Here is a 12050-nt window from a genome sequence, read left to right as displayed (position 1 = left end):
CAGGAGCAAGCATGCACTAGGGAAGCACTCAGCAAGGAAAGGGGGGGGGGAGCCCAAAAGACCTTTGGGGGGACTGAGGAGAGGAGGATCGGGGCTGCTCTGTGCCAAACATGCGCAGAGCAGGTAAGTATAACAGGTTTGTTATATGCAAAAAAAAAAAAAAAAAAGAAAAATACCTTTAGTGTGTGGTAGCTCCATTAGTTTTCTTTTTTTTAGGCTTTTCTTTCTTTTTTTATTTAGCAATTCAGCCAACAAACACTTCTTGTCATGGGGTGTCTCCACTCTGAATGGAGGCAGCAGTCAATCTTGGCAGAGGGTATTATTAGATGTACTAGACTTTATAAGGAGCAACCTTTCCCCACTTTCTTGTAGGGATTTTTCACTTTTTTAAATGTAGAAGGTGGGAGCATCTAGGATATCCAAGAAACGATTTCCTTAATGCGGGACTAAACAGTTAACAGCGGGTGAATAAAAAAAAAAATATATAAAAAAAAAATAAAAACTCTCAGAGTTCACCTAAAACTGATGAGTTTGGGCAACTTAAGCTGGTTATACAAATGGTGCACATGGATGAATCTTCTATTTCGGCTAACGTATTCTGACAGCTGGTCCCGTTGGCTATCAAAATACCAAAAACCACCCAGCTTAATCAATTTTTGAATTAAAGGATGTCGGGTGGGTGAGTGTCAGCAAAGCCACCCATTGAGTAAATTATGTTCGGGTCATCGGGAACTGGTCAAAAATTCTTTCTGTATATGGCAAGCTTTACTCACTATGAACATTAGGCACCTCTAGTTTCTCTAAGAGCTATACAACTGCCTGTAAAGAACTACACACTTGCCATGCTAGTGGAAACCAGCTTCTCGCTTTTCCCTCCTACCCCATCCCCGCTATGGGTAGTCCAAACCAGCAATAAAGCCAAGTAAATCTATGTAGTAGCTTAAAAAAAAAAAAAAAAAAACACCTTTGTGAAATGACATTTACACACAAAATGCAACAAATAATAACATAAGGTATATACAGTAAATTTAGTTGGCCCATGCAATAAAACTTTCAATAAATTGAAAATATTTGGCAGTATAAATAAGAAAGTAATGACAATCCCGCGCATGTGACGCTTTATTGAATTGACCCCTTACATGGCCAAATAGTAATAGTTGCACATCCAAAAATGTATCCTCCTTGTCAGAGAAAGAAGCATAAAGTATACTATAATTTAGAATGATTTGTGACTATATGATGGATTGCTAGTCACTGTACCAAATCATGTAATAGGGCTTTCTGGCGTACATGAATGAAATATAGGTTTGCTTACGATTAGGTTTAGAGTTCTCTGTTGCCTTCTCTTCTGAAGAAGAATTATCGTCGTCGTCATCTTCATCTTCGGCAGAAGGTAAGGCATCTACAGTAAGAAAAGGTAAAATATTTACTCACTTAGCAATATATAAACCCAAGTATAAACATGTCACGTCACTTTCATATTTATTTCACAGGCTTAGAGAATCAAGCATGCATTTACTAAGAGAACAGTGCAATAAAAAACACTGACAGGTATGGCACACAATCATGAGAATATTTTTTACATTTTCCTCTCAACATATTTTAGCTATATTTGCAAACTAATTTTGTCAGCTGAAAACCAATAACGGTTATACATCAAACAAAAAGCTAGGTAAAAAAATTACTTTGAAACAGGATTACCCTTTGCAGCTATAATCCTTTATTTTTTTATTGGGATTGGTCATCAATTTGTGTCAGGATAGAATTTCGATCACATGCTCCCATAGGCCACTTTTATTTTGCTGCCTATTAGGACCAAAGGTCTCAGGGCAGCTAGCTGTCTTTTGTATTCTTCATGCAATAAAAAAATAATAAATAAAAAGTTTTAATAAATGGCTGTTTTGCCCTGGAAACAATAAACCAGGGCAAGACTTTTACAAAGATGATTTCATTCGATTTAGACAGGGTAGTGGAGTCAGTAGGGACAACAGCAGATTTAGTTTAGGGACATAACCATATGGTGCGTCCAATCCTCACGTCATTAAAGCACAGTAGGATCTGCTGTACATGTGTCCCAAGGGAATTTTTAGAGCCTTCCTAACTGATCATAAACTCACCTACCACACATAACAAAAGGCATTTAGAGGCATATCAGGAATATGGTGTTTTGTTGGTGGGAACACTACTTTCTGCGTGTACTAATAAAACTGAAGACTCCGTTTTGTGTCTAGTCAAATTCATTGTTCATTACAGCCAACTCTAGCTAACTTTTTTTCCCCCCAGATATAGTATGTAAAGCCCCGTACACACGAGTAGAAATTCGGCCGGGAAATTTCGTCCGACGACCGATCTGCTGATTTTCGGCTTGTTAGTATGGTGCTTCTGACAACCGACTCTGACTTTTCGGCCGAAAAAATCCTGGTGTGCAGGCTATAAAATTTTTGTCGACCATCAAAACACGTCCGATTTTAGTCTCATTAGTACAGATTTCGATGGGGAAATATCTTATGAGCAAGACTAGGCATGCTCAGAGATGAAAGAACACAAAGCAAGCAATCCAACACATGACATCACTTCTGAAGTAGAATTTTGTCATGCGGGAAAATTCGTGTGCAGTCTAGAGCACATTCCAACCAACGGACACACACTCTAGACAAAAGGTGTACGAACGATCAGCGGAAATTCGTTGCGTGTGTACGAGGCTTAAGGGTTGGTATCTCCAGCACGATTCTGTGCATCTCCTTTAATGAGGTTACCCCTCGCTTCCTGTTCTGCCAGGCAAACTCCACTAATACAGGAAATTAGGGAAAATCTCCACAATGGGAACGCAAGCATTAAATTAAATAGAGGTGCTAGCCCTTTCCCACTCTACTTGCTTTCTACTTTGTCCATTGGAGAAAGTTTTCTCATCTGTTCTGTCAGACACCTTCCAAATCTACGGGAAGTAAAGAGAAGGCTCCCTAAAAGGAACATTAAAAGCAGGTTCTACCTATTCTCACTCTGTCAAAAACTAAACAGAAAGCTATGGGAGAATGTGCATGGTGGAACAAGACTATGACCAATTGTGTTCATGTGTTTTTTTTATGGGATTTACACTTTGTACAAGGCTGTAGAGGACGTTGGCGCTTAATCGTAAGGAATCGTATTGTGTATTGCTCCTCTTCCCTTGTATCGATTGTAAATCATGCTCCCATGCTATTAAGCCCATCTACCTATAATTTTGACCTTCCTGGGCCACATGGGAAGAGGAAAACTACAAAAAAAAAAAAAAAAAAAAGAAGGATAGCTGATGAGCAGAAAAAGTTTAACGATTACAGATATAAATAATGTACCCGAGTAATAAAACTTCATTTTTTTTTTGTAAAATATTTTAATTATAAAAAAAAAAAGCAGGCCAGACAAAATGAGTGCAATATTTGACACTTTTTATGCCAAATAATTCTCAAGGTGCTCCTCAGATATTTTGGTTCTAATTTTGCCCTTCATATTCTTCACCCTTGAAAATAGTTACTCACAAATATACCACTATATTTATTTTCAAAAGTATTGGGCTGCCTGCCTTTACACACATATGAACTTTAATGGTATCCCAGTCTTAGTCTGAGTTGGCCCACCCTTTGCAGCTTTAACAGCTTCAACTCTTCTGGGAAGGCTTTCCACAAGGGTTAGGAGTGTGTCTATGGGAATGTCTGACCATTCTTCCAGAAGCACATTTGTGAAGTCAAGCACTGATGTTGGATGAGAAGGCCTGGCTCGCAGTCTCCACTCTAGTTCATCTCAAAGGTGTTCTATTGGGTTGAAGTCAGGACTCTGAAGGCCACAAGTTGGGAGCATGAAATTGTTCAAAATGTCTTGGTATGCTGAAAAAACAATCCCCCTCCACCAAATGATATGGACCAGTGCACAAAGCAAGGTCCATAAAGACAAGGATGAGTGAGTTTGGGGAGCAGGAACTTGATTGGCCCGACCTCAACCTGATAGAACACCTTTGGGATGAATTAAAGCAGAGACTGCGAGGCTCCACAACCTTGTGGACAGCCTTCCCAGAAGAGTTGAAGCTGTTATAGCTGTAAAGGTGCGCCAACTCAATATTGAACCCTACGGACTAAGACTGGGATGCCATTAATGTTTACATGTGTGTAAAGGCAGGTGTCCCAATACTTTTGACAATATAGTGTAGGTGCTCCTGATGACATGACTCCAATGTTTTTCTGTGGCCACATGTATTCACCAAGTGTAAACCCATTTTAACAAAAAATTCAAAAAAAACACCAACATTTTTTAGGTTTGTGATTTTGTGTTGGTCCACATTCATAGCCACCATGGGCTACTGGTTGGACACCCATGTTTTACCTCTTACTACTACTAATTGATGCTACTGTCAGTAATGTATGGTGTGTGTAATATCTTTGTGTAAGCTGGTTTGATAGAAATTTCATTTGTAGGTTGTAGAACTGATAGCAATAAAAAACTATGTATGTACTGTTGATACGAGTGTGACTTCTCAAGGTCTCCTTGAAGGTTAGCTATATTTAAGCAATTATATTGCAGAATCTGTACTGATCCAATTAAATATTGTAATAAAAAAAGGAATACAATAAAAATACAAAAGTAAATAAAAAAAAAAAATAGAAAATAAAAATCCCTGATCAAATGTGAAATTTATGCTGCTATTTTTAGAACTTGTGACATAAAATAGTCATCTACTATTAATAGTGCTGCATTGGCCACTGGGGGCACTGCTGCATAATCATTGTAACAAAATAAAAACGACAAAAAAAAAAAATGCCCACAATTTTTCATAGAAAGTACACTATAGTATTTCAGATTACAGCAATGGCCACTTAACCACTTTACCACCGGAGGCTTTTCTTGCTTTACGTCCAGGCACTTTTTGCAACTTGCCACTGCGCGACTTTAACTGACAATTGCGCGGTCATGCAACCCTGTACCCAAACAAAATGTACGTCCTTTTTTTCCCCACAAACAGAGCTTCCTTTTGGTGGTATTTGATCACCTATGTGCTTTTCATTTTTTGCGATAATAAAAAAGAGCGAAAATTTTGCGAAAAAATTTACATTTTCTACTTTGACAGTTAAAAAATATCCAATATATTCAATTTTTGTCATATATTTAGGCCAAAATGTATTTAGCTGCATGTCTATGACAAAATTCTCATTGAGCGTATTTTTAACCGCTTTAAGACTGGAAGATTTTACCCCATTCCTGACCAAGCTATATTTTGCGATTCGGCACTGCGTTACTTTAATGGACAATTGCGCGGTCGTGCGACGCTGTACCCAAATTAAATTTATATGTCCTTTTTTTTCCCCCACAAATAGAGCTTTCTTTTGGTGGTATTTGATCACTTGTGTGATTTTTAATTTTTGAAAAAAAGAGCGATAATTTTGAAAAAAAAAAAAAATATTTTTTACATTCTGATATAGAACATTTCCAAAAAAAAAAAAAAATGTAAAAAATCAACATTAGGCCAATTTGTTTTCTGCTACATATTTTTGGTAAAACAAAAAAAAAAAATCACAATAATATTTTGATTGGTTTGTGCAAAAGTTATCGCATTTACTAACTACGGTAAAGATTTGTCATTTTTTTTTTTTTTTTACTAGTAATGGCAGCGATCTGTGATTGTTTTTGCGGGACTGCGACACTGCGGCGGACAGATCGGACCCCTGACATTTTTGACACTTTTGGGGGGACCAGTGACATTACTACAGTAATCAGTGCTATAAATATGCACTGTTACTGGAATAATGACACTGGCAGGGAAGGGGTTAACTTTATTGGAGATCAAGGGGTTAAATGTATGCCTCATGCTTACTGACGTGTGTGGGGGGAGGGGGGTTGTGTGACACAGACACAGATCGCAGGTTCAGCTATGCTGAATCCTGTAATCTGTGACTGTCTGTCACATAGGAGATCCGCCCGCTTTGTTTACACAAGTGAGCGGATTTCCACACTCGATCCCCGGCGATCGGGGAAGAGCGGCGGTGATCACCACCTCTCCTCTCCTGGCCTGACTCCCGCTGTGTCTGAATACAGCGGGAGCGAGCCTCCGGCGACGCGCGCGGGGAAAGTCTGGTGACGTAGGTTTACGTCGCCAGACGATAACGAGCCACTTTGCCGCAGTACCAGCTCAGTGAGCGGTCAGCAAATGGTTAAACACTACTAGTTTGGAGTACTTCGGCAGAAAACCTGAAGTGGATTTCCACTTTTGCTGCCAAATTAGGATGCACCCACACACACATTATATATAAAATTAGCGAATCCTACTTCGCTTTCTCCCTCATAACCTCTGCCTACTCCCCTGCCTTTGCTATTTTCTTTTCTATCGTGGTTACATTGAGGTTGATTGAGTGCAAAATCTGTTACAGCTGTGCATTGTAGCCAATCAGGTTCTAACTTCAGCTTGTTCAATTAAACTTTGACAAATCTATGCAGATTTTGCACTGTCCAGTTTTAGTAAATTAACCCCATTGTATGTTAATGCACTGGTTTCTAAAGCCCCGTACAAACAGGTCGAATGTTGGGCGGCATCGGTCGGTTCAATAGAAAACAATCGACTGTTGGGCCATCTGTACTGTAGCCCCTGCCCATCCCCTGTTGAAGGGGAATGATCAAAAAAGGTCTGCTGACCGGCTCACTATCAGCCCTCTCAGCCAGTGGCTGAGAGCGCTGACCAGAGTGCTCTGGCGGGGGCGAAGGAGATCACTGTACTAACATCGGATTGTTAGTACCGAGACTGACCTGAACTGTCAATTTTTTGGTTCAGCTCGCTGGGTTCAAAAAAAAAAAAAAAAGACAAAAAAAAAAAAAAAAAAAACACTAGCAGTATGTACTAGGCTCTAGTGGTCTATTCTCTAACATTTGTCGCATGCGATATCAGTATCACATGACCTGATTGCACAAATTATCACATGCCATCATTCTGGAGCCAATTCATGAATAGAAAACACAGAATGTGAAAGAAATAATGACAAAGCTTCATTAAAGTCAATTCACTAAACCGCTCCCCCACACTAGCAACCCCCCAGAAGAGCATTCTGCAGTGGATCACCTTTCAGAAGGGATGAAAGACAGTGAGGAGACATATCACTGACTGCCTGTTTTAACATTTTAAAAACCTGAACCATCTTGCCAAAACAGGAGTGCATGGCACACTGTTGCAGCGCAGCTGCAGCACAGCCCCATGCTCTTCAGTGGGCATAAAAACATTTTCAGCACATGGTGTGTACATTGTTGACTACTTTGGCAGCTTAACGAAGAGCCATTGGAGATGGGAAAAACATAGAAACCTCATGTTTTTTAAAACCGATTCTGACAAAAGCAAGTGTGATTTTTGACTTACCGTAAAATCAATTTCTCTGATGTTCATTGACGGTCACAGCTCCCGATCTTCTTAACCATTGAGTTATACTGCCCCCCTACAGGAGTAGGACACTAGGCAGAAAAAAAAAAAAAAAGTCTGACTACACCCATGGGTAGTTCCAGGGGGTATACTCCCACCAAGAACAAGCGAGGCTGAACCCCAAGAGACTCACACCATGCCATTTACGATTTCCAAGCAGAGGAAGGATTTTCCCAGCCGAAGCGCCAGAGAACGAAGCCACCATATCAGGGACTCCCTCGCTAAGGCTGTGTCCAGAGTCAGACCCAGATAGTCCAGCTTTGTGGACGGAACCAGAGCAGACTTCTGAAAGTTCAGAATCCAGCTGAACTCCCTCAGAGTTCCTATGGTGATTTCCAGGTTTTCCACCAGAACAGTAGGTGATTCCGCTTGCAGAAGATCGTCCAAGTAACCCAGTACCGCAATCCCCCATTGGCGTAACAGTGCCAGCACCCGGGCTAACACTTTTGTGAAGACCTGAGGAGCAGAGGTGAGACCAAAGGGTAAAGCCACAAACTGATAATGCTCCTCTCCCACGGCAAAGCGGAGGAAGCCCTGGTGCCTGGCACATATTGAAATGTGAAGGTAAGCATCCTTGATGTCGATGGAGGCAAGAAAATCCCCCTGATGCAGGGATGCCACCACTGTGCAAATGGACTCCATTCTGAACTTTTGTACCTGCACAAAGCAGTTCAGCACCTTGAGGTCCAGGATTAGATGCAGCTTGCCTTCCTTTCTGGGACTGTAGACCGGTTTGAGTAAAAACCCTGAAAACCTTCCAAAGTGAGAACCAGGACAATCACTCCTTGAAGTAACAGGTCTAGTACCACCCCAAACAGACCCTGTAAGTGGTCCGGGGACAAGCACAAGTTGGAAGTAAAGAACCTTCCTGGGGGACAAGAGCGAAACTCGATCTCATAGCCAGACCTGATACGGTTAACGGCGCACCTTCATGCTGAGGGAGCCTTGTGCCCGGGTCTGGAGAAGCCCTGAACTCTTTTCAGTCGACCCTAAGGGACGAAAAAAAAAAAAAAAAAAAACTTATGAGCCGAGAAGGAGGGCCCACGTCTACGACGAGTATCCTTGCACTTAGTAACCTGCAGAAGAAAGGTACTCTTTCCCCCCTGTAAGACCTTTAATGATGTCCTCCAGGATAGCTCCAAACAGACAGACAATCTCCTTGAAAGGGAGAGCAGACAAGGTCTTTTTAGAAGTCTGGTCCGCAGACCAGCATTTTAGCCAAAAGACACGCCGAAGGACCACTGCCGAAACAGAGCTGAGCAACTGGGGGAGCCACATCCAAAGAGGCATCACAGATGCCTGCAGCTCCTGCACTGCAGCTCCTGAATCAGCTGGTCAGCTCAGCAAAGACAGGGGGGAGCTGTTCTCCTTCAAGGTCACGGCGTAAAAGCTTAGCCCACTCAGTCAGAGTTTGCCAAACAGGGCAATGGTAAAAATACCAGCGTCCGTGCCGAACCAGCTAGAGTGTACATATTGCGGGCCAAAGCCTCCGCCTTCCTGTCAGCCGGGTCCTTAAAGGCCGGGGACTCTTCAACCAGAATCATGGTTGCCTTGTTCGGTCTGAAAACCGGAGGGTCCACCACAGTTGGAACAGTCCGCTTCTTAAAAAGGGGCCTTCTTATAGGGTTATTGCCTAGCAAATCGGTTAGGGAACCCAAGGGGCCGCTTTGGTCGCCCCCACTCTTTAGCGACAATTCTACCAGCGCCTTTTCGTGTGTGGTTGCAGATGTGGAGGAATTGCCCTCACTATCTGTGGATTCCGGGCGCGTGGTCGCAGACCCAACAGGGCTACCCATGTCCACAACGGCTGAATCAGATTCAAGATCTTATGAGACAGAGGAAGCAGGGGGCGCTTTTCGCTAGCCCGTCGCCTGAAAGCCACCTTCACCTGGGACACAAAGGACTCCAGGACCGCCAACAGTGCATTGATGGATGGTTGGTACCCGGATGGCTCTGCAGCCTCAAAGAGGGGATCAGGTGGGGAGATGCGCTCCAAAGACTCCATGAGTCATCAGGGGGACCCCACAAAAAGTGTAAAACACTGCAAAGGGACAACCCCCACCGTGCTGGCAGCACCACCCAGTCGCCAGGCATAAAGCACCAAGGGATCTTTAGCAGAGAGGGAAAGATCCAGGAGTCCGCACCAGGGGATGAGGAGGGGCTCCACCGCCAAATCGCTGCCCTCCGGGCTCCACTGTCATGGCCGCCGCTATTTTCAATGGCAAACCACCCGCAAAATGGCTGCCGGACTACACAAACATGGCCACCGTGCATTGAGCACACAGGCTACAAGAAAATGGCGGCCTGCGCAGCATCATAAGGCTCTCAGGGACCCTGGAAGGATCCGTAGGAATCAAGGACAGGCCCAGGCATAGCCCCCCCACACAGCCAATCGTCAAAGTGCCGGCGGCGCACCGACCTCCCGCCCCATTGCCATAGTACCCCGCCCCCACCCCAGGAGGTGGATCAGACCACCTACGCAGTCCCAGCATAAGTGGAGGGAGTTGGATGATGGGAAGAAGGAGAACCCGGGGGTCCTACCGTCCCAAAGAGGGGTCCACCTCCACACCAATACCCTCCACAGCTACCCACCATACCAGGAACCAGGTGGGCACCGGTCCAGACAGAACCCCTCCCCCTCTAAATGGGGGGCTATTGGCCAGGATGAGCGCTGCGACTCAGACCGGCCGTATGCGACTTTGCGAGGCGTTTAACTCGCAGGCCAGCCCCTGTCTGGTGGGGCAATGTGGCGGCTGACCTAGCTCAGAGCTGAGGTCTGCACTCGCGTTCGCAGGCCAGACTGGGGGGGACGGGGGACACAACTGGATCTAGGTAATCCAGCCCGTCGCCCAGTCTGGCAGTTGATTTTAGGTCTCACAGGAAAAAAAAAAAAAAACAGGAGAAACATGTCTAAGAAAAATTGGCCAGGACCAGAGATCCCAGCAAAGAACTAGGCAGAAAAAAAAACTGAGTACCTAGAGAGAGGGAGTATACCCCCTGGGACTGCCCATATAGTCAGACTTTTTTTCTCCCTAGTGTCCTAATCCTGTAGGGGGCAGTATAACCCAATGGTTAAGAAGATCAGGAGCTGTGTCCATCAATCAACTAAATACATTTTTTTCAAATATATTTTTGGGTAATATGTGTAAATAGGAACACAATCATAGCGGGGGTCTGTCAAATTTGAATGCAAAGGTGGAAACACACTTTCAAAAAAAGCACAATGGAAAAGATCATGACCTGCTGCTGATGCCACAATACATTGCACATTTTTAGTAGCAATATAAAAGTATTGCAAGAATGATTGCATGAAAACAGATCAGCCAGGTAATGCAAGGCTAATAACAAACTTACTGATATGTTTGTTATATGAAGGTGCCTATTGACACCTCACTGCAGTGGCTATAAAAATGTTCTTTATGATAAATCCGTATACAAACATGTACACTCGCACTGGTATGACATGTAGGTTTGTTTCTATGGAGAAGGGTGCAATCCTCAGACATTCCCCAGGCCAGCCTACCTCAGGGGTAAAACAGTGGTGATCAGTAGGAAAAAATCAATCCCAACCGCTCTTCCCTGAGAAGGCTTTGGCAGAAAATATTTGAAAGGTTTGGCCAGATCTTACAAACATAATATTGTTAACGGAGCCAACTGCAAACACCTGGACGGGGCTAGTCTGCAGGAGAATTAGGCTGCTCATCAATAGCCCAATACCTGGTTAAAGCCTTATTTATAACTGCATTTTGAGATGATCAAGCAGTGTAGGATTAGGAAGCAAGAACACATCTTGTGCTTCAAACATATTGGAACATGTTTTTGTGTGGTAGCTACTTCTTACCATGTGGCCCTTCTCTTGTCTAGTAGGGATGGGCTTAAGCATGTTCGGATCGTAGTCCAAACCCACCTGATCAATCCTGCCAGGAAGCCATCACTGCACACCACCAATCATAAGCAATGAGGCATTTCCGGCCTGTAGCTGCACATACACACATCCTGACTAGGCTGCCTATGATTGGCGGTGTGCAGTGACAGCTTCCTGGCAGGATCGTTCAGGCGGGTTGGGACTAGGATCCGAACATACCTGAGCCCATCCCTATTGTCTAGTATCTGGCAATCAGTCCCCTTTTAAAATCCCTATTGTCTAGTGTCTGGCAGTCCCCTTTTAAAGAGACCCTATCAATTTAAATTGCAGGTAAATTTACTTTAAAGTGGTTGTAAACCCACTTTAAAAGACTTTTACCTATAGGTAAGCCTATGTGAAGGCTTACCTATAGGTGCTATAAATATCTCCTAAACTTGCACAGTTTAGGAGATATTTACAGTGCATGCAGCCAATGACGTCATGCCGTTCCTTTAGAGCCCTGTGCCGTGAACAGCGGCCCCCGCGCGGGAGTGATGCAATTGCGCCTGAGGACGCCCGAACTCCCGCGCGGGATGTAGATGGCCGGAGGACGCCCGAACATGGCGGCCGTCCTGTTGCTGAGCGGGCGGGCACTGCGGGAGCTTCGTTTTTAGGCAAAGTACTTCATAATGAGCTAGTATGCGATGCATACTAGCTCATTATGCCTTTTGTCTTTACAGGTTTTTTTTTTTTCCACATTTCTTTTCAGAGGGTTTACTT

At 43.7% G+C, this 12050-nt stretch overlaps 1 protein-coding gene across 2 annotated transcripts in view; it reads right to left on the bottom strand.

Moving 5' to 3' along the window:
- FGFR1 (fibroblast growth factor receptor 1) overlaps positions 1 to 12050 on the bottom strand; it is a 126706-nt gene that overhangs the window by 44773 nt on the left and 69883 nt on the right. For both annotated transcript variants that reach the window (XM_082255092.1, XM_082255093.1), the window contains one exon: positions 1316 to 1402. In XM_082255092.1, the coding sequence (XP_082111218.1) occupies positions 1316 to 1402 (87 nt within the window). The remainder of the gene's footprint in view (positions 1 to 1315; positions 1403 to 12050) is intronic.

This window comes from Pelophylax lessonae, assembly GCF_965119305.1.
Source record: "Pelophylax lessonae genome assembly, chromosome: 4".
Classification (NCBI taxonomy): Eukaryota; Metazoa; Chordata; class Amphibia; order Anura; family Ranidae; genus Pelophylax; species Pelophylax lessonae.
Note: the sequence above shows the minus strand (reverse complement) of the source record. Positions and strands in the feature narration are given on the sequence as shown.